This window comes from Apus apus, chromosome Z (genome assembly GCF_020740795.1).
Source record: "Apus apus isolate bApuApu2 chromosome Z, bApuApu2.pri.cur, whole genome shotgun sequence".
Lineage (NCBI taxonomy): Eukaryota > Metazoa > Chordata > Aves > Apodiformes > Apodidae > Apus > Apus apus.
In genome coordinates, this window is record NC_067312.1 from 68994887 (window position 1) to 69022682 (window position 27796).

At 44.5% G+C, this 27796-nt stretch overlaps 2 protein-coding genes across 5 annotated transcripts; both read right to left on the reverse strand.

Moving 5' to 3' along the window:
• Nucleotides 1-1122: 1122 nt before the first annotated feature.
• On the reverse strand, nucleotides 1123-10835 carry LOC127395534 (fructose-bisphosphate aldolase B). Its single transcript, XM_051642658.1, has 9 exons — nucleotides 10717-10835; nucleotides 4534-4655; nucleotides 4030-4241; nucleotides 3445-3499; nucleotides 3130-3290; nucleotides 2829-2912; nucleotides 2171-2345; nucleotides 1829-2028; nucleotides 1123-1621 (listed from the first exon to the last, which is right to left on the reverse strand). The coding sequence occupies exons 2-9, from the start codon at nucleotides 4643-4645 to the stop codon at nucleotides 1526-1528; spliced, it is 1095 nt and encodes a 364-aa protein (XP_051498618.1). The 5' UTR covers nucleotides 4646-4655; nucleotides 10717-10835; the 3' UTR covers nucleotides 1123-1525.
• A 6020-nt stretch (nucleotides 10836-16855) lies between these two features.
• On the reverse strand, nucleotides 16856-27778 carry PGAP4 (post-GPI attachment to proteins GalNAc transferase 4). Of its 4 annotated transcripts, none has more exons than XM_051641960.1 (3): nucleotides 27704-27767; nucleotides 26827-27031; nucleotides 16856-20458 (listed from the first exon to the last, which is right to left on the reverse strand). In XM_051641960.1, the coding sequence occupies exon 3, from the start codon at nucleotides 20327-20329 to the stop codon at nucleotides 19142-19144; it is 1188 nt and encodes a 395-aa protein (XP_051497920.1). In that variant the 5' UTR covers nucleotides 20330-20458; nucleotides 26827-27031; nucleotides 27704-27767; the 3' UTR covers nucleotides 16856-19141. The 4 variants fall into 4 exon arrangements, with proteins under 4 accessions (XP_051497920.1, XP_051497917.1, XP_051497918.1 ...); XM_051641957.1 differs by having other exon boundaries at nucleotides 26827-27041; nucleotides 27704-27763; XM_051641958.1 differs by lacking the exon at nucleotides 26827-27031 and having other exon boundaries at nucleotides 27704-27778.
• Between the last annotated feature and the right edge of the window lie 18 nt (nucleotides 27779-27796).

Sequence of the window (27796 nt, forward strand, 5' to 3'; positions counted from 1 at the left end):
AGTGTGAGGAAGGTTCCTTTGCTGTTTGGGGGGAATATTTTTTCCACTCTCAATTGTAAGAGGAGCGATCTATGTGGATCAGGGGGACACTTCTCCTCATGAGCAGGCGTTTATTTGGGCTCAGGAGTGTGGAGACTTGCAGAACCACAACAAACCAGAAAAGAGGCGTTTGTCCTGACTGGTTGTTGTTGCAAGTCACTTCCTCTTTATTCACAGTTGAGCTCAGGACAGACCAAGTGCATGCACTGCTTATGCAACGATTGGATCCACGTGAAGGAGTTTGGGCGCTCATTGCCTGTGTACCAGAGCCATTACTAATTGCAAAGAGCAGGAGGAGGTGCAGGGCACTGGTGCTCTGTTTCCCCCTCCTTGCTGGCAGGAGCTGTGGGTGTCTGTGGCCGGGAGGAGCAGCCCAGCACAGCCAGGTGGTCTCACTGCCCAGGTCTGGTCCCAGGCAGCCCTGAAGCAGCAGGGGGGAGTGGTCTGCTGGGTTCTGTGGTCGTTGCTGGTTGCTGTGATGCTCCGAGGTGTCACCAGGTGATTGGTGTAGTGTGTTGCTGGGCCCATGTTCTTGTATAAGCTTAGGTCTGCTACTTCTCCCATTTACACCCTCTTTTTTCTGTAACAGCTGTCTAATTGAGCTTCAGCTAACAAAGCTCACATCTCTAGCAGGTACACAGCAACATACCAAAGGTTGGACTGTGGGCCAAGATGCCTCTCTGTGTGATTAAAGTTAATTATTGTGGAAAAATGCATTTGTAAAAACACGGTGGAAAAGCAGTCTTTGTACAGCACTGACTCAACCTGCACAACCCTAACTTGAGGTACAGCAGTCTCATCTCTTCCCCTGTGATTCTCCAGAGACACAAGAAGCTTCTGAAGGTAGTGCAATTTACCTGTGGCCTGAGTTCCATGCACTGCTCACCACATACATCTCTCGAGTTTTCTCAGTGTCTGTCAGACACCCGTCAGTAGGATTAACCTCTCCAGGTTCATCACTATTGGATTATTTCCCTTTGCAGTAATTCTTTGGGACTTAATCTTTGTATAGGCTACTGAAAACAACAGATGTGTGAAAGGAATTGTCAAGTTTATACACAATAAAGAATGGTGAGATAGAGATTAATTTTCAATTACTGTTTTATTCTTTTGATTGAAGACATAGGTTTTGTAATTCAGGATTTGGGCTGCAAAATGTGGTAATGGACAAGGGTATGTATCTGAATAGCTAGGGAACTACTTAATCTGTTTACTGTTCTGGGGACTAATCTTAAACCTGAGGGAGAGTGGATTCATGATCCTTTGGCAGTTACTGTTTATTGTACGGAAACAATATCCCCGTCCTTGGAATGTGCAAATGAAATAAGAATATCCCCTTGGTAAATGTGGGAGTGAAGGGTGGAGAGGAAGCTGATCCATTTTATCTCCAGTTTTGATTAGAATAAGGGAAATTAGATTTTTCTTTCATATTTTAATATTTTCAACCTTGTGAAGAGGGTCAAGACAAAGGAAGGTTCCTGTTTTTTCAGTAGGTGTAGCTAGCAGTGAAAAGGGACTGGGTGGCAGCTGTGTCAGTCTTCCCAGATGTGACATACTGTCCTTTGCAAGCCAAACTGTTAATCTGAAACCAAAACAAAGAGGAGGGGAGAAGAGTTAGCTTGAGGTAAGAAAGACAGATGTAGAAAGACAGCAGGAGTAATCAAGGAAGGCCAAAAAAACCAAAAAGCAAGTAACATCCCTGGTGAATGTGAAGCACCAGGTGGGAAGGAGACAACACGTCTCCCTCTGTGGCGAGCAGCTCTGCTCTGTGCAGGGGGAAGCCTCGTACCTGTGCCCGCTTGCGGAAGGCCTCCTGTGCAGCCTTCTTGTTTTCACTTTTGCCCACCCATGCTGCCAGGGCAGAGGCTTGCAGGGCTCTGCCATACGAGAAGGTCAGTTTCCAAGGCTTAGGCAGAGGTAACTGGTTCATGGCGTTCAGGTTGACAGAAGCCTCCTCCTCACTCTGACCTCCAGACAAGAAGCAGATGCCTGCAAGGAAGAGGTTTTGAGACTTATGAACTGAGAGCTCCAGCCACCACCCTGACCTTTACCAGCTAGAGGAGCAAGTGTTACAGATGTAGGAGCAACAGAGACAGCGTGAATGGACACATAGGAATGAATCAGGAATCACCAGGAACAGCAGCAGGAACGGTGCGGAGAAGAGTAGTGACAGTTGCTACGGCTACATCCTGAGGGGTGTACTTCTTGGGGCAGGAATGCCCAGCCATCACCATGTTGGGTTTCAGCAGTGTCCCTTCCAAGTACACATGATGATCATTCAAGGCCTTGTAGACAGCAGCCAGAACCTGAAAACAGGAGGATTGAATACAGACCTCTGCTCAAATCTTCACCTCAACCTGCTGTGGAAAGACAGCTTATTCCTTGGGAGTGTGAGAAGATCAAACCGAATGTTCCTTTGTCATGAAATTTATCACAGGGGTTGCAGCCCCAGAGATACTACTGCTTTTGAGATGACCAGGACATCACCCTTCCTACTTACGGAATTTGTCCCTGCAAACTGAGGTACTGAAAGAGGGGTAAGTGGTTTTGCTCCCATTGCATATTTTTGGGATCACAAATACTTATATTGCCAGTGTGAGTGGAAATCTACAAATGTGTGTTCTACTCTCACATTTGCTGTTAACTCATTGCTTGACCATGAGCAACTCATTGTAGTGATACAGTTACGAAGTACTTTCTGGTCAAAACTCTTGGAGATCTGTGAATGCACTCTGCGTAAGATTAGCTACTGATTGATGAAGACAAGGGCAGGAGGAGGAATTTCTTACCTTTTCTGTGACATACTGGCAGCGCTGCAGATCATGGTCTCCATCAGGCAAGACTTCTGGCTCCACAATGGGCACCAAGCCATGCTAAGAATAGAAAACAAGGAATTCTTTGGAAGTGGGGAAGACAAACTGTCGTTCTTGTCTATGCTGACTTTACTTGTATTCCTTCTTGCTGCACTGCCCTTCTTCCTCATCCTAACACCCTTGCAGAGATCTGCCTTTCAAGTTACATAGCATGCTATCACAGGAAATAGTGAGAAGGGGCAACAGCATCTCAGGAAGGTCCCTGGAGGGTAGATACCTGTTGGCAGATGCTGGCATAGCGTGCCAATGCATTGGCATTCTCTTGGATGGCGAGTTGAGAGGGTGTTGTGCTGGTGATCTTCAGCACTGCACGCCACTTGCCAAAGTCCACACCATCTTTCTTGTACTGGGCACAGCGCTCAGCCAGTCCATCCAGCCCTGCAGAGGAAAGAACAGGGCTTTGCTGAGAGCAGTTCTTCAGGACATAGCTCTGAGAAGTATCATGACACCAGCCAAAGCTGTGGCTAAAGTGAGTCACCCCATGGCTTTTGCTGCGCCAGTCACAGCTGAGGCTCCTTAGATCTCTCCTTACCTTGGATGGTAGTTTCTCCATTTGTTCCTGCAAGGGGTGCTGTGCCCTTATCCAGCTGTGGAGACCAGAAAAATGGGAAGGGTTACAGAGGGATGGAGATCAGTCTCATCCTTATCTTTTTACCCATGTCTAGTCTGTCTTTGCCAGCTGACTGTGAGTAAAGTGTGGGGCTGAACACACTAGGAGTGCAAAGGAGTGAACAGTTGGAAGAGAGGGAAGAAAAGGACTGAACTGGGTAAGAGGAAGGGCTGGTGTGTAGATGGCTTCAGGGAATGGCTTGAGAGCTTGATCAGATACAGAAGGGACTGGATTTAGGTTCCTGCATGGAGCAATTGAATTGCAGTGCATGATGAGTAGATGGGAGTTTGTGGGTGAGAAGTTCCTGCATGAAACGTAAATGTGCCCCTCCTTAGTTATACAAAAGTGGACCAGAGAATGGTTGCAGAGACCCACTAGTGATTGTCAAAACAAATGCAAAACAGGGAAAAATAAGTGCTTGGCAGGAGATCATGCAGCCTTATAAATAATTTTCACTGGTAGTGGGGTTTGGAATATGCTGCCAGCCAGACACGTACAGATACTCACCTTTATTCCCACCACAATGCCTTTTTCTTTGATGAGAGTTGGGAATGGCTTTCCAGTGCTGTCCTTCTGATAGAGAGTCTCGTGGAAGAGGATCACTCCCCCAATGCTCTGGTTGATGGAAGCATCTGAAGTGAAGAGGATCTCTCGAAAAGCCCGGCGGTTCTCCTCTGTGTTCTCCACGTTGATCCTCTGCAGCCTGTTGCCCATGGTACCTAGTGAGGTGGACAAAAGTCAGACAGAGTTATGAGGCTTGGCTGGGCTCCTGGTCCCAGTATCTAGCAATGAACTAGGTTCATTGCTAGATACTTCAGTTCAGAGCTTCCCTTCTTGACCCGTAGTTTGTCAGCTTTTGCTGCTATAGATGCAGCCCTGCCTGACTGAATTGTTCCTGCTCAGTCAACAGTTTTTAAGTGTTTTCTGATTTACTCCATTGGTTTCAAAGATGCAGCAAACTTAAGAGAAAAAGCCTTGGTTACTGTTAATTGTTTGATATCCAGAACTCACCCACTGACTCATCTGCAGCTAAGATTCCCTTTCCTGAAGCCACAATCCGCTGAGCAATGTCTGATAGAGCTTTCTTCTGCTCTGGAGACAGCGCTGGGAACTGGTGGGTCATCTTGACAGATCTGTGGAAGAGAATTACTGTTAAAAGCTGGGGGAGACTATACACACTAAGTGTGAACCCAGCATGCCACCCAGGTATTTCTGTTTGAGGGCTCTTGGTGTTCTTCTGGTCCATGTTCTTGTAGGCACATGCACAGAAATACATTTGAGTCTTTCTTGGCTTGGTGTGTCAGTCCAAACCAGAAGAGAGAAATGCAGGAGTCACATCCTAACACATCCTTCCAGAACCAAAGTTGGAAAGACTGATTTTACATTAATTTGCTCAGAGACTAAAGACAAGTCAATCTACCCATAAAAAAATGCACCAAGCTAACAAGTATGCTAATTGCAGACTCTGCAAACTTCTTTGCAAAGCACTTATGACTTTTTGGTCCCAATCAGAAGAATGAGAATTATTACTTTGCTTACCTTACACTTTTCTTTCTTCCCATGCCTTGTTTTGCATTGGCAGTATTTGCTGCCTTGTCTAGTTGCTTTTCCATGCCCACCCTCCTGTCTTGCTTTGTAGTTCTTTCTTCTCTCCCTATGTTGCTTTCAGGACTGGAGCACATAGCTTACTCTGTCTGCAACCTGGGGGGTTTAGAAGGATTCACCACCCATTTCTGTCTTTTCAGCTGTGGCAGAGGTGTACCAGCTGCCAACACCCCAGCACCTGAAATCCAGGCTCTGTCTTGTTTTGACAAAATGCTTGATCTTACAAAGTTTTAATTATATGGCATTAAATTACGATTTCTCAGATCATCTGAATTATCCAAGTTACTTCCCTGTGGGTACAAGCCTGTGTGCCTGAGACATACAGACTCTCTTCTCTCTTTTTATCATATGCTATAGCTAAAGCAACACCCATTATTTTATGAGCAGGTGGTAAGTCCCTGACATTAATGACTAAAAAAACCTCACAAAATATCTCCAGTAACAAGATTTCCTCCAGAGGAGCATGTCTCTTGGTAGCATCTGCATTTTCAGTCCTAAACTCAGCCTTAAAGGGAAATGAGAACGTGCTATTTCCCATTTCACCATGTGCCAGAGATGGCCAGCAAATACATCATCTCATATAAGCTTGTATGCAGGCAAGTCCTCCATCCTCCTTCCCTGCACACAGTTAGAAGTTGTGAGGGAATCCTTGTCTTGCTCTCCTTGCTGAAGGGCAAACTGGGGAGAGAAGATCATGGGTCTGGCTGCTGCTCATGATAGGGTGGATGCCAACATCAGTGGAGGTCTGTGCACCATGCCAAATGGTGCCAACATTTTCTGGCAACAATACTATCACAGTACTGTGGTAGCTATAAACCTGTGTCTCTGATTTACAGTTGAAGTTACTTTGGTATTGGTATGGTTTATGGTGCATAGCTCATTGAGTTACCCTGTAACCTTCCCTATCCCTCACCTGCTTTCTGTGCCTGATGTGTCTCTTAGAAATAAGTGGCATATTATTATGATAACTGCAATAACAGCTTTTTTTAAAAGCACTTCAGTCAAAACCATAGAACTGTTAAATAAATTGCTATGCAAAATTATGAGGAATCACTCCAGCAGTTCACAATCTCTGTGGAAAAGACTGGAAAAACATGATCTGGCAATACTATGATCTTGTCCAAGGTCAAAGCTAATGAGTTGCTAAATGAGTAATGGATTTCAGAGTTGCAGTTGGGACATATGCGTATGAGTAGGTATATCCAGATAATCTTTAATCCAGCTAGCTGAATTAGAAGATCATCAGTCATTCTAGTTATGTTATTATTTATCCTTTCTCTCCAGAAATGCAATAAGCAATGAGCCCAATGTCTGTTGAATCTTGCTTCCTCCCAGTGTTTGCATAAAGATAGCAAAGGGACAGTTATCACTCAAAACCAGGCTGCAAAGCATATTGCCAAAACATGTAAATAAGTGGATAAAATTCTGTGGATAATGATGGTCCAAGTGAGTATACCGAGTGACTGAAACAAGAGAGTGTAGTTCTACAATGATGAACAGCAGATGAGCTCCAGTCTCCATCCAAGTACCCCACTGAGTGTGTAGGAGTGTGTGGAGATTTGCCAATAGGCTGCCCAAAATGATCCATGAGGCCATCGTGAGTGGTTCCCATCCACCCCACTGAACTACAAGGATGGATAAAATACATAGTGTTTCTAACTGAAATGGTGAAGAAACGGGAGCAAAAGAGCAGTTGTAAAGCTAATTATAGTTCTAGGGTCTGGAATGATCAAGGACCCTTAATTAAGGACTTTATTTTTCTGTGATTCAGAGGATAAGGAGCATAATCTCTGAGGATCTTCCCTGCTCGATTGAGAAAAGGTGTCTCTGTGGTGAGGTACTGCTCTGAAAATTTCAAGGGGAGTGGAGACACTTAAGAAGCACTTCATACAGTTGCCTTGTGAAGAGTAAGCTCCCAGCACATCCAGAGAAATATTAATGTCCCTCCTTAAGGAGCTGGATATATCACCTTAGAGGTCCTGAGAAAAAATGGTTGTAACCAGGCTGCCAAAACGGCACATCTGATTTAATTGTTCCAAGAACAAAGCCTATTTGCCTTGTTATTCTTCTTTATTTGATTAACTCGACAAGTTTTCCAGGCAGGAAAAAGCTTAAAGAAACTGTGTTCTCAGTAACAGTATCTAGGAATTGTCCCACCACTAATGTTTTTCCAGAATTTTTATTTTCATTTATGAGTTTTAGTTTGTGGGCTGGTATCATAATGTCACAAGCTCAAGTGATTTCACACTGGTTTGACATTTTATTAATACAATGTATTCTCTTTGTGGTGATGGCTTACATAACATTTTTAAAAAGTGGAGGGAAAAAAAAAACACAAAAGAATAAAACTTCACTGAGTGCACAAAAAAAAACCAGCTTAGTGGCTGCTTTGGGTGTTTATCAGGTTTCAACAGCTCCTTAAGCAAAGATCTTTGCTCAGCCCCCAGCCTGTGAGCAACAGGAGGTGGGGGTGGGAGGAACAAGGACAGTGCAGTTTTAAAAGTAATTACTGTAAGTGCTGAAGTCTCAAGTTATTCTCAGCTACCATAATGGAAGGCTGCAGGGGAAATATCCTCACAGATACCAGCACAAGCACTGCATCCTGTTAATATTAATAGTGAGAACTTAAGGACAGAGGTAAGGGAACCTGCAGAAGGAACAAACTGTTATATTCCACTTGAGGTCATCTTAGAACCTGTAATACTTCACTGGCATTTTTCTTTCTCATCACCTCAAGTGACTGGTATATTCTAATCTCACAGAAAATCTCACCTGAGTCCTGGTGTGCAGAAAGGGAAGGATTGTATTCAAATCTGTAAGTTTTTCTCTTGGATCTCCTCATTGCCTTCTTTTATAAAACTGGTTGCAAAAGTGCAGGACCAAACTGAAAATACAGTTTCTATCCCATGCATGTAACTTTTCCTGTTCAGTTACTAGTAAACACAGACCTTCAACATCACCTCTGACAGACAGCAGTACAAACCACACTATGGACAGAAAATATTCTGCTTCCAGAGAGCAGGTTTGAAGAGGCAAAAGTTCCATGTACAAACATCAAATACAGTTGATAGTGAGGGTGAAAATCATTCAAAAATTTAGCCCATCACAAATAGGCACAGTGTTAACCTGACTGGATTTACTTCTCTTTTACACTTGTATGCTTAGAACTGTCTTAGTGTCTTATCCTCATTATATCCTTATATCTTCATCACAGTGGATAGGCCTCACTTCTTTATTGAGATACATTAAAAAGCTATTTCTGAGTAAGCCTCATTACTTGGACATTGGGCAAGCTGACAGGTCTGAATGGCTGGGCAAGCCTGGATCTATCCTGCTGACAGAGCACATTCTTATCTAGGCTGCAGGTGATACCAAGTTGGCAGGACTAGCTGATACGCTTGATTGCTGGGCAGCCATGCAGAGGACACAGGACAAGGGGTGGGAAGAGACCAAGATGAGCACCATGAAGTTCTGCCAGGACAAATGCTCAGTCAATGCCAAGGGGCAGAGCCCTGGCAGTGATCCCACCTGCCAAGGGGACAAGGAAATAGCTCTTTGGAGAAGGCTAGGGCCCAGTCTGGCAGAAGGCTGCAGAGGAGCCAGCAACAAGGGCCAGCAGCATCCTCTGTGAGCAGAGGTCCAGCCCAGGGAGCCAGGGGAGGACAGGGATGATCCCCCACTGCTCAGCACTCTTTAGATCACCTCTGGGTACTGCATCCAGTGTTGGGCCCCTGCAGTATAGGAAAGACATTGGCAAACTGGAGTGAGTTCAGATGCCACTAAGAAGGTCAGGGGCTGAAGCACTTGCTCTGGTGAGGAGAAGGCTGGAGGGGTTGGTTCTAGTTCAGCCTTAAGCAGAGATGGCTTTGGGGGCACCTCTCAGCAACACCTGCACCTACAGCCTGGTGATGGAGGCAGAGCTGGGCGCTCCACAGCCGTACATGATGGGAAGGTGAGAGACATAAGCTGTAACTAGAGAGATGCACACTCCATAGGAAAAACTTTTTCACTACTGGGACAAGCAAGCAGTAGAGCAGGTTGACAGAGAGGCCGTGATGTCTCCATCCTTGGAGGCTGTCAAGACCCACCTAACTAAAGCTATGAGCAGCCTGGTCTGACCTTGTGTCTAAGCCTGCTGTTGAACAGGAGGTTGGACTACAGAGCTTCTGAATTACCCTGTGGCTCTTTGTGAGTACTTGTTTTAGGGAGCTGAAGTGGAAGCAGTGCCTCCTATATGTATGAAGAAGCTCTGAGTGAAAAACAGGATGTTTCCCTCTTTATTTTTGCAGTGGGAGTGAATGCTTCAGTACAGGCAAACTGTTCATTTCTGGGTTCTAAAAAATGAATGAAGCGTATGGGACAAAACCAGATACTCAGATTTCTGCCACCTAGAAAAAGCAGCAGACGTTTTTGATTGACATATTCATTTCACCATCTTGATAGGTCATTTGGGTCATATAAGGTGGTAAAATGCCTGGTTGATATTTGCACTCTTTATGAGAGTGTGAACAAGGGTTTTATCCATCTTCATTCTTTGTCTAGGGATCTTGCTTGAACATCTTCTCTCAAGTGGATAGTGGTAGGAGAGACCTGCAGTTCCCTGTCCTGATTGCCCTGTTAGCCTCAGACCTATACTCAAGCCATGGACAAATGTACCCCCGTTTCCTCTCTCTAGCAAGCCTGAAAGGACGTTGTGTACTCAGGAACCAGTCAGTGCAGAAGCACTCCTGGAATACTCACAATGGCTAGAGATAGCTGAGGTGGCAAGAAACTATTTCTTGGAAGTAAGTGTGAAGTTAGGGTGAAGATCCTTCTCTCTCAGGGCTGGGCTCTCTTCAGAGAAGTTAGATGCTGCTTGACTTGCACAAGAATTCAAGTCTTCTAATGCCCCCAGGGGAAGCTGGGGGAAGCAGCAAGGTTTTTGAGTGGGCAAAATAGTTTTGGGTACTAGGCGTGTACAATAGTTGAGAAGTGATGGAGCATCACAGATTCAGTGAGTTTGTTAAGCAATTTCCTGAAGCTGGTTGTTCACAGCTGGAAATGTTACAGCCTAAGGCAAACGCAGTTTTTAGTATCCTGCACTGCAGACTACCTCACATCCCCCCTGCCAAAGAATCTTATCCACTCTACTGCACTCATACGTCAGAAGAAGCTGCATAGGAAACACAGATAATTACACTTTTGTCAGCACTGGTGTTTTTAAGGACCAGCTGCATGCTCCAGACATTCTCTTTTTTTCCTTGCATGAACATAAATTTATCTATTCCACAAGCATAAACAAGAACATACAAAACAACACAGCAGAAAATGATGCAGGTAGGTTACTGCTCTAGTCCCCTTAGACTAAGGGTTCTCTGACTTCAGGAGTTCTGAGTGACTAAGCTAAGTTAGAAAGCCAGAGTTAGCAGCAAATGCTCACGTTGGAAGATCACTGCAGAATGGCTGAGTACTTCTTGCAAGCTGTTCCTGGAACAAAAAAAACCAAAACCAAAACAAAAAAACAACTCCCCCCAGCCCACTTTAAACATGTTGAGTCTCAGCTTCTGATAACATGCCACCCATACAGTTTAGACATTAAATTATACTTACTTGTTTGTGGACAGTGCCTCTGCTGCTACAAGTTCCCAGTGAGGTGGTTGCAGGCGAAGAGACCCGGTCCTTCTAATCACTAGCTTTTATAACATTCTTGACAGAGGTTGTTTGTTGTTTTTTTTTCCTCCACTCCTTCGTGTTCCCTCCTCCCTAGGCTGGCTGGGGAGATGTCATTGCCTGAGGTCATTATTGGCTGTCAGACCACAATCAAGCACAACCAATGAGTCCCAGTCCTGCTCCTGGGGTTCCTCCCCTTTCAGCTGCCCGAATATATAAGGCCATCCATGATGTGGTGAAACTGGGATGTTTTCCATTTACTTCAAATTATTCCTCCTTTTTCTAAAGCAGACTGAAAAGTACTAGAGATTGGTTGAGGGATACTGGGCAGAACTTTCAGTTTAGGGTTAGATCTTCTGGAAGCTTATACTAAGGACACTGCACAGTGCACAGGAAATGTAGAAAATAAAATGCAGAAACAATGCAATAGATCCTTAATTGACATGAGGTACTGTCACTTCAGTGGCTCCATAACTGTTAAACTGATTTGCCTCACTTGAAAATGTATCATGTAAACATAGTTTCCTTTTCCCGTTAGTGTATGAAAAGGCAAAACATTACAGCATTATTGAGAGTTACAAGTTCTGATTTCCTTCAACACAGTATATGTGTGAGAATGATGGTTATCAGAAGAAATATGTCCCCACTGAGGTGCACAACTGCAAACCAAATTTTCTACCAAATTCCATTGCAACACCTACCCGTATTACAACGACACACAAACTTCTCAGTTGCCTAAGCAATATTTTTCTGTGAAAAACACTAATGCTCTGTAATGACCATGTCAGCATGCCATTTTATATGAAATCACACTATAGATATTCACTAAATCCAGCTAGGTAGACTTGATTTAATTTTTCTTTTATATTTTTGCCCCTACTGCAGGTCAGTACTCCTGGAGGGAACTACAGCAGAAGGACTGTTGGGCAAACATCACACTCTCAACAACACCACTCTGAGACCTTGGACATTAGTATGTCTTTACCACAAAGACCCAGTGTTTGCCTGAAGAATGACGTAGTTTCTCTGTTTTTTTGGCTCATGCAGTGACATCTTTAGCCTTTACATGGACACAATGAGACATTTCTCATCTCACTGAGCAACACTGTCTTCACGAGGGAACTTCCTCCTTGAGCATGTCTCCTCTAGAACTGCAAGCCAAAGTCAATGCCTGTAGGTAATCTTAACACCTTACATGCTGCCAGCTGCAGCACTCTGACAGTAAGCAGAGAAGCTTCTGACAAAGCTGAGGATAAAGTCTACTTAAAAGCCTTGCATTTGCATTGCTCTGATATAACATTCCTCTTCCTCATCTGTATTTTTTGCTGAAGAATGCTGTGGCACCCACATTCAATTTCTCCCGTCCTATCACGAAGATTAACCCAATGGTGTAATAAAGTTTATCTGCCACAAACAGAGGCATCTAGTATGGATGGAAAATGCTTTTCATTAAAATATTATCTAAGAGTCTCTGGAGACCAAGAAGTTGTCATACTAATGGTCTTCTTCAGAGCCACAGAGAAAATCAGTCCTGTCATTCCTGGTCTCATTAGAAGCTGTCACAAGTAGGAAAGCACTTGGAAGGGTTTCTTTCCCAGTATCATCAGTGATATGGTCTGACAGACCATAAAAGAACAGATGAGGGGTGTCTTCTTGAGAAGAATAATGTCTGACATGTAGAAATTACTTTAGATAATCTCCCTCAGACAACCTTACATTCTTTACTCTTTTAAAAGTATACAGATGTATTTTCTCATGGGTAATGGCTAGTACGTGCCATTCTAGTACTTCTGAGCCAATATCCAGCACTTTAAGCACTAGGATTACTAGTCCTAGCAGGCACTGTGAGGACTGAGGAGAAAACAAAAGTGAATGGACATTATGGTTAACTTTTTCACTTCATTGAGGAATGAGAGCCTTTCCAAACAATTTGGAATAAGCTATTAAACTAGATAATGTCACTATGAACATGCAAAACCATGACACCAACCCTGCCATGCAGAAGATAGTAGTAGAGTGATACTAAAGAAACACTGGAGAAGAGTACATACTTTCATCATCACAGCTGTACACTACTTATACCTCTAAAAATTAAGACATAGTGGTATCGTGTGGCCTTAAATGATAACAGGAGTAAGCTTGCATTCTGAGGGGAATGCAATGTACTTGCATTCAAACAAGCAGCTAACTTGCCCCATAAAAAAAAAATCAAGTCGTTGCCTGCACTAATTATTCTACAGTAAAACTGGTATATTATCCAGTTTGCACACCTGCTTCATTGAACCAGTGTTTGAACACGAAGTATTGCCAACTCTCTCAGCTTTCCAGCAACTCAACTAATTTTGGAATGGTTTCTTCTTTTGTTTAAGATTTTTTTTTTCCAGAGTAACATGATGCAGCCATAGGGCTGCAGCTGGCAAGAGGCTGTCTGCTGTAGTGAGCACCCTGGGTAGAGGTGGCTACATCTAGACAAAAAAAGACTGAATTTTTGGCCATGGACAGCATGACTTTGATACAGGCATCGCAAGACAGGAAGACTGGGACACCTTTGGTGGACATAGAATAAGAGGAACACTGAAGTGTTAGTGGAAGATGTTATAAGGATGCAGGTAAGGAACCAGATTTGGGGGTTTCAATAGAAAGCCTGGTTTAAAGGCAATGAGTAAAAATTCTAGAATTGCTTGTTTCTTCAGGTTGATGAGCATGTTTTTTTCTGTGTGGTTTTAGCAGTATAATTCTGATCCTGATTTTGCTTTAATTACTCTTTAAGAAAGTAAATATGAAGAGAGAGAAACTGTAGTACATCTGAGAAAGAAAGAGGAAAGAGAAAGAAATGGATGAAGCAATTTCAGTGATTACATGGTCACCAAGAGAAAAATGAGAAAGGTATAGCTTCCCCCTGTACTTCAGTAAATTAAGTACTATTAATCTTATCAACACTTTTTTATGTGGTTAAGCCTGTAAAAGGGTTTGAACTGGAATGGAAAAAAACACTTGAAGCTGGAAGAATGTCTGAGTATAATACACATCCACATGAAAAACACCTGGCTCTGTGTGCCCCAGGAGAGTGCTGGCTGCGTGACAGGGTTAAAGTCTAACCAGAGCAGACCAGCGCAGTGGATTCTGCCTCCTCCTCACCTCTCCACACTGGATGTTTCCTGTTTTCTGTACTCTTGCAGTCTTGCTTAACTGTCTCAAAGTCCAGCTTGTTCATCCCTATCTAATCAGAGGTATTGTTTATTAAGTGGTTTGTTTTCCCCATTCACCTACAGCCCTCACCCCAGTGCAGAGCCTGGCCTTTAACCCCACTGAAAGAAATCACTTGTGTATCTGGCTCCAGAGCAGTGTCAGCAGACGTGTACGTCAGAGAGGGCACAGAGGGTGTTGAGAACTGACTCCAGCCCACAAAAGTACTGAGGGGGTTGCACAGGGGGGGGTTTGCTTGCTTTTCATTCTTTGCATCTTAAAGGTGGGCTGCAACAAACACCGTGACTTGGAATGAAGACATGGTCAGCTGTAACGTTACTGTTATCAAAACCTAAATCTTTGTAATAATTCAATAGTGGGGATAGCAAACAAGGATACAGCTTCAAATCAGGCTGCCAGTGGCCACACCTCTGGGCTGTAACAGGACAGAATGATAAATGCAGTAATGACACTGGTTGCTGTGCCTTTCTGTTGACATTTTTAAAAAGCAATAGGCAAACAACTGTCTGCTATGATGGGAGGAACTTAACTGTTTATTACCTGTTTATCTAAGCAGCACATAATCCCCCAAAAAAGTACCTTTAGGTGCTGCATGTTAGCGTTGCCATACAGTTTGCAAAATACAAACTACAACAGATATCTGAATTGGACCAGAGTGCTGAAAAGACCATTGTAGATGTTAGATGTAGATGTCTGCAAACTGGAGGAACACAACACTATAGCAGAAATTCAAAGAGAAAGTAGGCACTGGGATGCATAGCTGGCCAGAGCATTACTTACAGGGCAAGAAAATAAGCTATTTTTCTTCTTCAACATTTAAAATCATGGGAATGTGACATTAGTAGCTTGCCATGCAGAACAAAATCTTGGAAATGGGCACTGGTATTGCTGATGCTTAGCCTATAGTGGACAAGAAAACTGGCTAATGGGGCAGATTTTCTCAAAACATGAACTGTCAGGATGGATAGTTTGTGGAAATGAAGTTACTCTAGCAACAGAGACACATGCAGAGTGAAGAAGCACAGACTGTGGAGTACCTAATTCTGTATGCATTCTTGACAGATGTATGTTATACTGCAGATCATTCAGAATCATATGTTGGACACCACCATCTGCTGAATTTGGATACAAACTCTCTAAAGCTGGTGTGGAAATACACAAAAAGAAACAAGCTTTTGGAGAGAAACTGCCAGTGTCTTTGTAACTACAACTGTCTCCCACATAAAATTACCTTTGTTATTTTGTGAAATACACAGCCTCCCTGTACAAAAGCATACTAAGGTCAAATTTCACCATTTAGAGCTTAATTTTACCCCCAGTCCCCTCCAAGCCTCAATACTTTTATTGGAGAAGGGCCTGAGCAACCTGCTCTAGTAAGATCTCCTTTGAGCAGGCCATTGGACCAGGGATCTTCAGAGGTCCTTTTAAACCTGAATTGTTGAAGGTTCCAAATTATTACATCCATGAAGACGCAGGCAGATACATAAACGCAAAAGTATCTCTCTTAATCAAATATAGTAAGGAAAGAGATAGATCTGCCAATCAGGAAAATGAACAGTGGCATAGAGAAAGACAAGACAACAGAGTTTTAATAAAAAGGTTGTTTATTTGATAGAAATTTTGCTTGTACGTATCTTTAGAAAAGAAGTAATTCACCCTGCATCCAGCCAAATTGCTGTTGAAATACCCAGTCTGCAATTCACAGCTCCTCACAACTGAGAGGAAGGCTTTCTCCTTCCCTCTTCAAATCCAGTGACTTCTCACTACGATGTTCATGTTTACTGTAGTTAGAAAATCCCCTTGATCTTCTAATCTAATAGAAACTTATCAATTTATGATTCGTATTCTGCCAGAATCATGCCTTCTGTGGACATGCCTTGGAAACAAAGGTAGTTTTTGTTTAATTGATTAACTTAGACAATAATGTCTCCAGACCCTTCGTCTGGCCCATCAAGAAAGACTCATCTTGTGCAAGCAGTACTTGCTGCATTGAAAAATAATCTCCAAACTATTGCGAATGAAACAACAGTCAAGAAAATCCATGTGCTTTGTTTCAAAAATAGTCACAGTTTGTTTAATGTGAAAAAAGCCAGACTTGTAAGGCTGCGTTTCAAGGAGTTAATGCTAAGTTCAAAGGCCTTGAACTTAGGTAGCCTGAGATATAATGGCAACTCAGCTCTGCTCCCCTGATAGAAGAGAGAGGGAAAGGGCTTGTGTGTTTGAAACTGCACTTTTAGCCTGAACTGCGGAACAAAATCCAATAGGAGTTCAGAACTCACAATAACCTCCCATTTTCTGTTCCAAGGGCAAAGTACACTTCTCTAACTTATCATTTCTAATAAGACATGTAGCACAGAAAACAGAACCAAAATCAATGTACTTGGGAAAGTTCAGAGGCAGTAGAAAAAAAAAAAAAAAAAAAGGGGGGGAAAAAAAAAAAAAGAAGTTTGCCTGAGATGCCACATTTGCATGGTGGGCACCGAGCAAGCACCTGAGTCACTTGGAAACAGCCCCCAGCAGGCTCAGTAAAACAAGCTCTTGTGTTGTAAAGGTGAATTGGGCACTTAGGAAATTATTCCAGAAGGACCCAAAGAATGTATTGACCTGCTCCTTTAATTCATTCAACAGGATTATCTGAAACTTTCTTACTGGCAGGTTCAAGTTGTAGGATCTCTGCATCTTGTTTGGTCTCCCAGTGAACTTCTCTCATCTCTTATGCCCTGAAAATTGTCTCTTAGTTTAGAACAAACTCAAGTTCTTAATTTTCAGCTGTGAAGCTCAGAGAAATTATTTACCTCCCCTGGACTTCTGGGAAGATAAATAAAGTACTACTGGGCAAACAAGGAAAATAACTTAGAGACAAACGGATAAATCATTTCCCACATCAAAACATTTATTAACTGCACATAGTTAGTTGGTTTCTTTTCTAATTTTTTCTTTTCTAATTCTTTATTTTCCAAAGTTTCTTTCTTTCTTTTCCTTGTTCCTTTTTCCTTTCACTGTCCCATTTATTGTACATTGCTGTGTGATTTTCTTTGCAAGAATGAGTACGAATGGACCCTTGTGAAAAGAACTGGGCATTGTCCTGGATTTGTACAGTACAAAGAGAGTGAAGAGAAAGCACACTGCACTGAAACATTCAGCGCTGAAGATACATAAACAAGTTGTATTTCCTCACACACACAGGCACTTAGTGGAATAAATATACAATGACACTCAAATCCTGACATCTTAACGATACCAGAGTAAAGCCTGAGAGTAAGTTTGCCCACCTGCCACTGTGTGACCTCTCTGATATCTTTGGGGGTTTTCAGAAGCTGGGAATAAATCGTGGTTCTGCCTGTGCAGCTTTTCCTGTGTTTTCTGACAGGAGAGGTACTTTGCTTTTGCAATGACGTAGCATCCATAAGCAGTTTTTTTTTCTCACATCTGATAACCAAGGGTGTTATAAAAGCTTTCTAGCTGATTACTAAGAAAGCAGAGCACTGCTCTGTGTTGCGAAGCCACTTCTAATTGGCTAACCTGCATTATGCATCTGTGTTGTGGAACCAATACTCATCACTTGCTGACAGCTGGAAGTCTGCGACATCCTTTGCTTTCATCTCTCAGGAGTTTTATGTCCTTTGCATCCACAGCCAGACTTGTTAAGAGCTTAAGGCATAAATTGCCTGGGAGAGACTGGGGGAGAGAAAAATCAAAGTAGAACCCTTCCTTCACAAAAAAAAACCAAAACACCAAAGCCCAACCCCCACTGGCCAAAACTTGACAAAAACGGTCTACTTGGTTGATTCCAAATATAGGAATATGTTTTCAAAAATCCTTCAACCAAACTCCACATAAAAGTGAATTTTATGCAAAGCCCGCTAAGGTCAAAGTGGGCTCTTCTTAACAAATAAACAAGTGTGGTAACAAGTACTTATCCCAAATGCCTAACAACCAGAGCACATTAAATTAATGGGTCAGTATTAAAGTGGCCCCCTTCTCTGTTGTGCTATTCTTGCTTGGTTTTAGGAGCAACTAGCTGTGTTTCTTATGGGCATTTTGCTTGCTGCAGTGCATGAACCACTTAGGCTGAGCTGTGCAATACAGCTCCAAAATGAAATGAGGATCCTGCACAACAGCAGCACCTAATCTAATCTTTTCTTTGCCTCTGTGCTGACATAAAGTCAAGGTTGTTGAATGTCTAAGTCCAACCAGCAACTGATAAGGCCTCTTTTAGCAACTGGATCCACTACAACTAGTGGTCATACCAACCAACACAGTAGTTATCCTTTGTTGTTTATAGTGTCTAATGTAGCAAGTAGTAGGGGGAGAGAATAACAAAGGCTTTGTAAAATCTGAGGAATCTAGGTGGAATTTGTGGGAAAGTTTATGTAAATCACTGCTGCTTTTTGAAAGGTCTGCTCAAAACCACAACTTTGAAACGCAGAGGTCGAGAGATCAGACCTTAGCAAGGATGGGAAAATAGGGGGGTTTCTCCTCACTCTCTTAAATGTGAACCATTCACTTTGGCCAACATTTCTGTTGCTCTAGGGTGATGATTTCTGCAGCCAGTGTAAAGGCAGTGCAGCTGCTTGTATTGGTGTGAGAGCTTTTCCCTAGGAAAGATTAAGGAGAGCAGAAAGTCACAGAATCACAGAATCACAGAATCTTAGCGGTTGGAAGGGACCTCGAAAGATCACCCAGTCCAACTCTCCTGCCAGAGCAAGGTCACCCAGAGCACATCACACAGGAACGTGTCCAGGCGGGTTTTGAATGTCTCCAGTGAAGGAGACTCCACAACCTCTCTGGGCAGCCTGTTCCAGGGCTCTGTCACTCTCACAGGAAAGAAGTTCTTCCTGATATTCACACGGAACCTCCTATGCTCCAGTTTGCATCCATTGACCCTTGTCCTATCACTGGACATCACTGAAATAAGCCTGGCTCCATGACCTGCAGCTTGAATCCTCCACTCTCCCCCCACACGGTGCATGCTGATTAGCTCCAAGGGCATATCACATAGTGTCTACTTGTAGGCGAGTTTATTTTTTCAGTTATTCTTTGTCCACCTGGAGGCACAGAAAGCCCAGTGTGAGCAGCACTGTGTCTGAGCTCACACGCACCCTCTCCGCCCAGCAGCAGCTTCTCTGGGCTTCACATCTGGAAAGGCATGGACAGATCACAGCAGCTTTGGGTTGTCATTTAGCCGAAGGCTGGAATACATTCCCACGTGCCGGACCAGGTTGGGTTCCACCACGTAGGCCTTCTCCCCCTTGGCACGCAGCAGCGAGTAGAGGGCAATATCCTTGGCAAAGCCCTGGCGGCAGCGCAGCCCCCTCAGGTACCCCGAGGCTCGGTGGGCAGAGGGAGCAGAGAAGAGCATGGCCGGCGTGCAGCACTCGGTGACGGGCACGACGTTGTAGAGCGTGGGGGCCAGTCGGCGCAGCTCCAGCAGGTAGTGCCGGCCCACCAGCTCTGACAGGGCCATGCTGTACACAGCAAAGAAGACGACCAGGGGCCAGCTGAGGCCGGGGCGCCCCGCTGCCCAGGAGTAGGCGCCGGCCAGCACAGGTCCCAGGAACATGCCCAGCCCTAACCACTCGAGGATTCTCATGGGTTCGGGGTTGAAGTAGCGTTGAAGCCGCTCGGGGTGGTAAAGCTTGAAGTAGAGCGCGTCTCTGAGGTAGGGTTTGGAGAAGCGGGCCAACAAGAGGTGCTGCAAGACGGCAAATATCTCCTCCTCTGGCACAGCATCATCTTCCACTACAAGGACGTACTCTGGGTTGTACACCAACAGTGACTGCTCAAGGCAGAAGACGTAGTCCTGCTTCTCCTTCTCAAACTGGTTCTCTCTGGGGTCAGGGTTCTCCCCAGCTTTGTCACGACTGATGGTAGGAAAGAAGCTGCTCAGCAGCCTGACATCCTGATGGCTACCCGGGTCCGACTCCACGTTGCAGAGGAGGACGCGGTGGCTCTGGCAACGTGCACCACACTTCTGGAGGAGGCGGTGGAAGTGGGAGGCCACTTGCAAGACATAGTGGAAATCATTCTGCCTCTGCACAGTGATAATGGTGATCAGCAGCAAGGGCTGGAAGGTGTCACTGCCAGCGGTGTCAGAGGCATTTGGTATCTGCAGCTTCTCAAAGTAATGCAGGGCAGCCTGGCCCTCCTGCTGGTTCTGCTCCAGGAACTCCTGGCTCATGGAGTTCAGGTGCCAGCGCCGCAAATAAAAGTAAGAGTGGAGCAGCCGGTGACAAACCAAAGGTGCAAGCACACTGAATGTCACCACAGTCAGTGTGAGGAGATGGATAAAAGGACTGGACCAACGGCACCACTTTCCAGAGAGCTGCCAGGCTTGGTGTGACATTGCTGCTGCAGGAGGAGGACACCCCTGTTCTGCTCATTCCTTCATGCCTTCACTTCCGAGACATCCTCCCTGGATTGCAAGGTGGATCACTGGGGCAGTGGCTGCCAAACCTGCACAGTTCATCTAAGCCTAGAGAGGAAGGAAAGAGATGGTTAATGAAATAGGAATTGCCAGAGTGCTAAGACTGTGATTTGAGAAATGGAAAGCTGAGGGCTAGTCACTGAGTAAGCCACGATAAAACTCCTCGACCAGGGAGTGCCTTGTGGTGGGGCATCATAGAATTGTCATGGGAGGCTGAGGAAAGTTGAGCCAAATTTAGTTACAAGCAAAGTGCCCCTAAGGCCTTTTCAACATGTAGGAGCTCTGATCTGACTCAGCTAGATTGGACTTCGTTGTGTTTGTTGCTGTGCTTGAAACACATAAAACCCAGGCAGCATGGATGCAGGATGTGTGGAAATCCCTTTCTCTTAGAGGCAGAAAACTTAGATATCACTGTTTGGTCACAGTGACACAGCAAGACTTGGGTCATGGCCAAGAACCAAAGCCAGACCTCTTGTATCTTAGCCTAGCACATATTTCAGAGACAAACTTTTACCTCTGCCGAATGACACATGCTTCCCTTCTGTTGCTCACACACTTCCAAACGCATTTCACTTTACCCTCTAGAGCATGAAGCAAGGTAACAAAGATACCAGTTTACTTCATTAAAAGCACATGTACACGAAGTGACTGTTTGACTCTCCCTTATCCTTCCCATTCTCTGTCTTTATGAAATGAGTTATTCATGCCCCCTCTCAGCTGAATGACCTCACCCCATCCAGTGGAGTTTCTCCCATCCTTTTTTACATTCTGCCTTCACCAAATTCTGATCATACAAACGTGCTCCCACACCAAAATGTTACCCTTCTTCCTATGCACTGTCATCTGGAGCAGCCTAATGTGCAGATGGAGAGAAATCAGGGCTGTGGATTTTCTTCTCTGTCTCAGAGAAATGAACCACATTGAAGAACTTACTCAGAGGACACTGAGCAGGGACTAATTCTGGGACTACTTCAAAACTGCCTTCATTATTGTAGTCATAGATTTCCTGTATTCACCATGAAGAGAACAGGCATATGGGGAATCTGACAATCTTGTATGAAGGGTGTTTTACTAAGATTAATGGAAAATATATGAGTTATTCCAAATGTTTTTAGAGACCAGGAACTACATTCTGTAAGATCTCAAACCATCCTTGGATAGACTGTGGTATCAATGTTGTGCTGTCTTAATGCAAGACTTCAGATATATAGTATAATTAAATAGAAATAACAAATTCACACTTTGATGCATGAGAATCTGCAGTATCTTCCCATAAAGATATTTTTTATTTCTTTCCAATTACACAATTCTGGTTTTGCACCAGTGGACCTTGTAGAGGCCTTAAAGGTGATTGCTGCATTTCAGCTGCCAGATCCAAGCCATGATGATTCAGGACATGAAGACCTGAAATCCATCAGGCATTTAAATGACATTTAAGACCTGGCATTTAAATACATTTACGCATCAAAAAAATAGACAGTCACAAGCATTAAAAGAACACACAAATACTCTACAACTCACACTCCTTTGAACAGCATTGCTGGCACTTATACTGAGTCAGCAACCTGAAAGCAAGGATCACAGTGGGAAAATGAAGAAAAGCCAGAAGGTCATTTTGTTCTCAGGGAGTGAAGAAACTTACTTTCCATCTACCTGCTCTGCTGGAGATCTGAGATGCAAAAACTACGAGGAATCCAAGAGAAGCTTCCCTGAGGTCTTGATCCTCTGCAGCCCGTGTTGTCCAAGGGTCAGGCTCACCTGCACCAGGAGAAGGTGCTCCCCAAGTCTCTGCAGGGGCCTCCCTGCCTGCCGCTCAGTTCCCCACCGCCCTGCTGCGGGGAAAGCTGTGTTGGGACTCCACCTGCTGGTGTCCCAGCTGTGGAAAGGTGGTGCAGGCCAGCACCACCCTCTCAGGGCATCCCTCCTCCTGCCATTCAAGGCAGCAGCTAGCTCTGAAAAGGCACATGGGACTGGAAAAAGTTACCTCCGCACACACTGAGGAAGAGTAGAAAAATAAGCCATGTCCTCTTTGGGGTGCAGAATACTGCCTACTGTGCTAGTGCTTTACAAGAGAATGCTGACTGTCTGTCTGCTCCAAACTCCTCTCCACAGAGGTACTCTCACAAGCAGGCATTCCTGGGACATAGATTTCTACATGTTTCAAAGCTGTGAAATTTTAGGAGGCTCCTGAATAGCTGATGTAAGAGAGAGCATCTCTGTCTTCTACTGCCTGCTCTGTAAGATGAGGCCATATTTATTTTTTTATGATTATGATATTAAATTATTCCTTTTTTCCTAAGTACACTTCTTTTCAGTGTCAATGGGAAAAAACATTCCCTTCCTAACATACAAACAGCTGGATGGAGTCGTGTGGTCAGAAGCCATACAGCCAGCCATCTCTGGGAAACAAAGGTAGGCTCTCGGAAATTGTCGTGGAAAAGCCAGCTGTGATAGTCCCCAAACCAGCCATAGTGGTGATACTGGTAATGGTGTCCACACAAGCTGGAATTTTTAATTGTGTTGATCCTACAGTGGCAACCCAAGTGCCACTTGAAGGCTCGGTGCAAAAAAACCACCCAACCTAACGTCACGCAAACAAGCAGCAACCTCTGGACCAAGCTCCTCTGCTAAATACCCCTTCCTGGCAGAGACGAGAGCTTTGTCTTGGCCATGGTATTGTTAGTGAACCAGCAAACCATCCTGCTTGAATCTCAGGAAGCTGATGCAAGCATCACAAAGTCATGAAGAGTTATACGTACCTCCTCTTTCATATATGCATGCCAACAGCTGACTGCTGTGTATAGAAATCCTCAGCTTCTGAAACCTGAGGTCCCTACCATGAGCTGATCCCTATTACTGGACCAGATGGCCAGCTTTTCTCATCTGCAATTCCTCTTCTTTTCTCACAGCTTTTAGTAGGTCACGTGCTAGATAATATTTCTGCCATGTGTTCACAAGTGCCTTGAAAACAGCAGTGTCCAGAAGAAGCCAAGCACTGACAAATCTCACCATGACACTTGGATGCCAAAATGGGAGTTTGGCTCCCTACAAAATATAAACCATCCTAGAAAAAGTTGTGCTTCTAAAAACATTAATCAGAGTCTTAATGGTAAGAGCCCAGTGTTCTTTGTATTTTAATAGCAGGTACTAAATATCTCTCTTACCTCTTTTACTGCAAGCACTGCCTAAAGCAGTTGTCATGATGTTGTTTTTAGACAGCGAATGTCAAATAAGCCAGGCTGCTCCATTTAATTTTCATCCAAAATGCTTCCTGGTATGGCAAAGGCCAGGGCTGCTGGAGTTCTCTTAGAACTTTACTTTTTGTTTCATAGGGTCTATGTACTTATGGGCATGACACTGCAACTGTCTAACAGGTTAGCCACAGCTTAAAGCATCAGAGAAGTGGCTAGGGAGGTGGAGAGGGTTTGGACTCAGTCCTTTGCAAGACCTGTGTGATGTAAGAGGTAGAAATCAAGGGCACAGCTGACTGTTTTCATCTGCCATTCCTCAGAGGCTGTGGATGAACATAAACTTTTTCTGTCAGAGAAGATGGAATTTAACCACTATCAGAGAAGTGAAAATGCACAGATACACAGGGAGTAATCTTGTCCATTTAGGAAATCCCAAGAACTGCAGAATTGCATCCTGAATGTAAATTTACTGATAGGCTGGCCTGCCTTCTCATTTATCTGTAGTAAGCTTTTAAAGGTTGCTCACAAATCCCAAGAAACCCAGGGACCACAGTTTGAAAGCTACTGAGTTAAGAGGTAAGGCACGTGGCTGTGGCAGCTGGAAGATGTTTTCTCCATTTCTCTTCAACTAAGAAAGAAAACTATGCCAGCCATTAAACAGACTATGAACTGGACATATATTAACTGCAGTTATTTCCCCAAATTCTGCCTTGCTTCTTCTGTACATTAATTTTCCTTTGCCATATAAATCTGAAGGGAGCCCATTCTCAAGACCTGCTGCCTATTACCTGGCTGCCTCCCTGTTGGGTAATGTCATGGGAAAGCAATGTTGTTCCCTCTTGCTATCAAGCAGTGAGGCCACTATTCAGATCAAGTGGGAGCAGAAAGCAGCCTGCAGAAGAGAGTTCTGCAAGGTAACAGCTTAACACAGAGAATTAAGGCAAGGGTTTTGTGAGGAGCTGTCTTTTAGAAGATTACACCAAAGGTTTACATGGCTTTAACATTAATTAGGCAATCTGTATCTGAATTTTTATTTTCTTTTGTGCCAGAGGACTCAAAAGAGGATTATGTTTTTTGTGAACTTGATAATGATTTGTATATAAACTGCTGCATATTTTCACAGATATGTGAAATGTGGGTTTTGGTTTGAGGCCAGTTCTGCTTTAGTGTAAAACATACAACCCTATTTGTTGAAAAAAGAAAAATTATGTGAGACAAAGCTGCTGCTAGTAACGGCACCAGCTGTTACCTTTTGCTGTCTGATTTAGACTCTCAGAGCTAAATGTGCATTGACTCATCAGAATTGATACAGATAATTTGTATTTAATTCCTTGTGTCACAGACTTTTGCTAAAATAAGACCAGGGCCCCAGCATGCAAGATACCGTACACAAATAAAGCAAGTGGCAATTTCTACCTCAGTGGATCTTCAGCTTAAGAATACAAAAGACAGGATCTGCTTTTCGCAGGTACGTAACATATCAGCCTGTTTCTTGTCATGAATGACTGGCATTTTATAGTTTAATCACACTGGTACTCCACACAGGTATATTATCTAGAACAGCTATTGAAAAAAACAGCTACTAAATGTGATATGCTGAAGTAACAGCAACTCTTTGTAAATTAAAGGAATCTGAACAGACAAGGAAGAACTCTTGGTCTTGGAGAAGCCTGGCCAGAACGAGCTGTTCCAGAGCAGCAGGGATGAGGGATCCCTATTGCAGAATAGCTCCTTCTGCCATAGCTCCTCTATCCAGTTTCTAGATGCAATTGTGCCCTTGGGGCTTGCTAGGGAACCAGGTTTGTCCCAGTCTCCAGAAGAGCAACGTGCAGACTAAATTAGCTTCCTGAGTATCTGTGACTTGGGTAGGAGTGGTGGGGTGCCCTCGCTCTGGCAGTGAGGAGCCATCATCAACACACAGGCTGGCTGAAAACAGCCCCACTGTGCCAACCGTGAGAGCTGTGCTGGGAAACCGGGGGTCTAGAGCTCATTTTACCTGGAGCTAAGAGCACCAGCCTGAGCTGGGACTAGACAAACTACGGGTGCTACCCCTGCAGTCCTGCATGTGCACTGAGGGGAGTTTGGCTACGAGTCCACCACTTTGTGCTGTAGATGCCTGCAGCCCCCCCAAGCTCACTGAGCTCTCCAGTGTGGCAGCAGGATGCACGCCCCAATCTCCCCTGAGCAGGGACTCCTCTCATGGGTGCTCCTCGAGGCTGAGAGATCCCTTACCTGACACCTGGTCTCTGTAATGAGGTATGCACATTTTACATTAGGCCTAAAAGTACATGGTATGCTTGTGACATGTATCTATCCCACTACAGCTTAAGTATCAGAAATGCAGTGAGCAGCAGTGTTTGACTGCCTTCTAATCCTCATTTAAATAATTGTTTAAATCATCCATGAGATCATCAGTTATTATTTCGTTATGTATTACTGTTAAACCACTGTAATTATAATTAAATTGTTGTTTAATCTTAATCATTAATAAATTATTAATTATCATTTGGTCATTGTTTAATCATTAATAAAACCTTTTAGTTAACCCCCCCCCCAATGATGACTCCTCTTAATAACTTGGAGGGTGAAGGGAAAGAAAAGGTAATGGTGTTGGCTGCTAGGGCAGAAAATCTTGTAGCTTTAGTGTTGTTCATTTATGACTGTAAAGGATAAAGTACAGTAATAAGGAAATAGGCACTATTTCTCTGAGCACAGGCCTTTGCTGGTAAGGCTGTAAATTTCCAGTTTGGATAGATCTGTGTAACAGCAAAAATGCAAAACTGTAGCAGGTGACAACCAAGATGTTCTGATACTAACCTGTGTCTGAAAGAAACAGTGTTTAGTCATTCTGATACACAGCATTCCTCTTTTGAGAGATGCTATCAACTGATGTCAAACAGTACTATTGATTTTTCTTCTGTACTCACTTGTGTCTTCTTCCCCTCCACCCCCTGGGTGAGACAGACCATTTATCCTGCATAGAAAGGCATGGTAAACGGGATGCCCTGATTCTGGGGGATACCAATGATCTCTTTGAACCCCAAAAGAAGAAAGTGGGGTAAATACAGTAGCTGAAAAAAACTGTCTGCGATACAGTTACTATTGCCCGTGTTGGACAAACAAAAAAGCAGCAGGTTTTACATGTGCAGGAGGGTATTTCTCCTGGGTTTTGTGCTTGCAAATGCTTGCTGAACCTGGTGTGCCACTGGTTCTACATAAACTGACCTTCTGTGACTCCAAGGGAGTAAGCTAGGCTACGGGATGTTCAGCCTATGAACCTGCAGTGAACATCAGTGCAGTCTCATGTTCTGCAGCACCATGAGAACAGCTGCAAGTTTCCTCCATAGCTCATGACTTCAAATGCCAGTGACTTCAGCCCTGAGGTGCTCCTCTTTGCCTTTGGGAGGGCTGCCAGGTAGCACAAGGTGACCTGTAAAGCACTGGGATTAATAGCAGTTACCTTAGTGATGATGGCCAAGAGGAGAGGGCGTTAAGTAAGAAAAGCTGATCCCCCTCCATCTCTGCCCTCCTTGCCAAGCAGCAGAGACACAGACGGTATTTCAGTGTGCCCAGTCCTCAACCCCCTTGTCCCGAGACGGGAGAAATCCTGGCCACGCTGTCACTTCGGCCAAGGCTCCTCTGGGTGGCACCCAGCAGAGGGCCGGAGCCCAGCTGGTTTTTCCTTCTCTTATTTCCTTGAAAGAGGTTTTTGTTGTTGGTGGTGGCTTTTGCGGGGTTTGTTTTGTTTGTTTTCATCCACCTTCCCTGCCTCTTTAGGCCCAGCCAGCCTCCAGCTCTTTTCTCTTTGTCACCGACTGCAGTGACATCCTCCGAGCCGGCACAAAACGCCGCGGGAGGCTCTCCCCTTCCCCTCTCTCTCGCTGTGACTCAGCTAGAGGAGCCGACCCTCGCAGGCCACCAGAAAGCACGTCCTTCCGCACTGATAATGGCCCGAAACCCTCCAACGAGGGTTCCCCCCCCTCCACCCCCCACCCCCGGGGCTGCCCGGACCGCCCCCCGCCCCGCTCCGCCGGCCCCGCATTCCCGCAGGACCGGCCAAAGCCAAGCCCCGGGGACATCCCCGCCGCGCCCACAGCTTTACCCTCTTCCTGCTGGGCAGCCCGGCCCCGCACCGGGAGGTTCCCGCAGCCCCGGCTCCCGCAGCCCCGGCTCCCGCAGCCCCGCCCCGCCGGGG

Coding starts and splice junctions, on each gene's coding strand:
- LOC127395534 (XM_051642658.1), bottom strand. CDS start 4,645: ATGACCCACCAGTTCCCAGCGCTGTCTCCAGAGCAGAAGAAAGCTCTA. Junction 2,913..3,129: donor ATGCCAGCATCTGCCAACAG/GTATCTACCCTC, acceptor TTCTATTCTTAG/CATGGCTTGGTGCCCATTGT. Junction 2,346..2,828: donor GCCAGTATGTCACAGAAAAG/GTAAGAAATTCC, acceptor TCCTGTTTTCAG/GTTCTGGCTGCTGTCTACAA.
- PGAP4 (XM_051641958.1), bottom strand. CDS start 20,329: ATGTCACACCAAGCCTGGCAGCTCTCTGGAAAGTGGTGCCGTTGGTCC.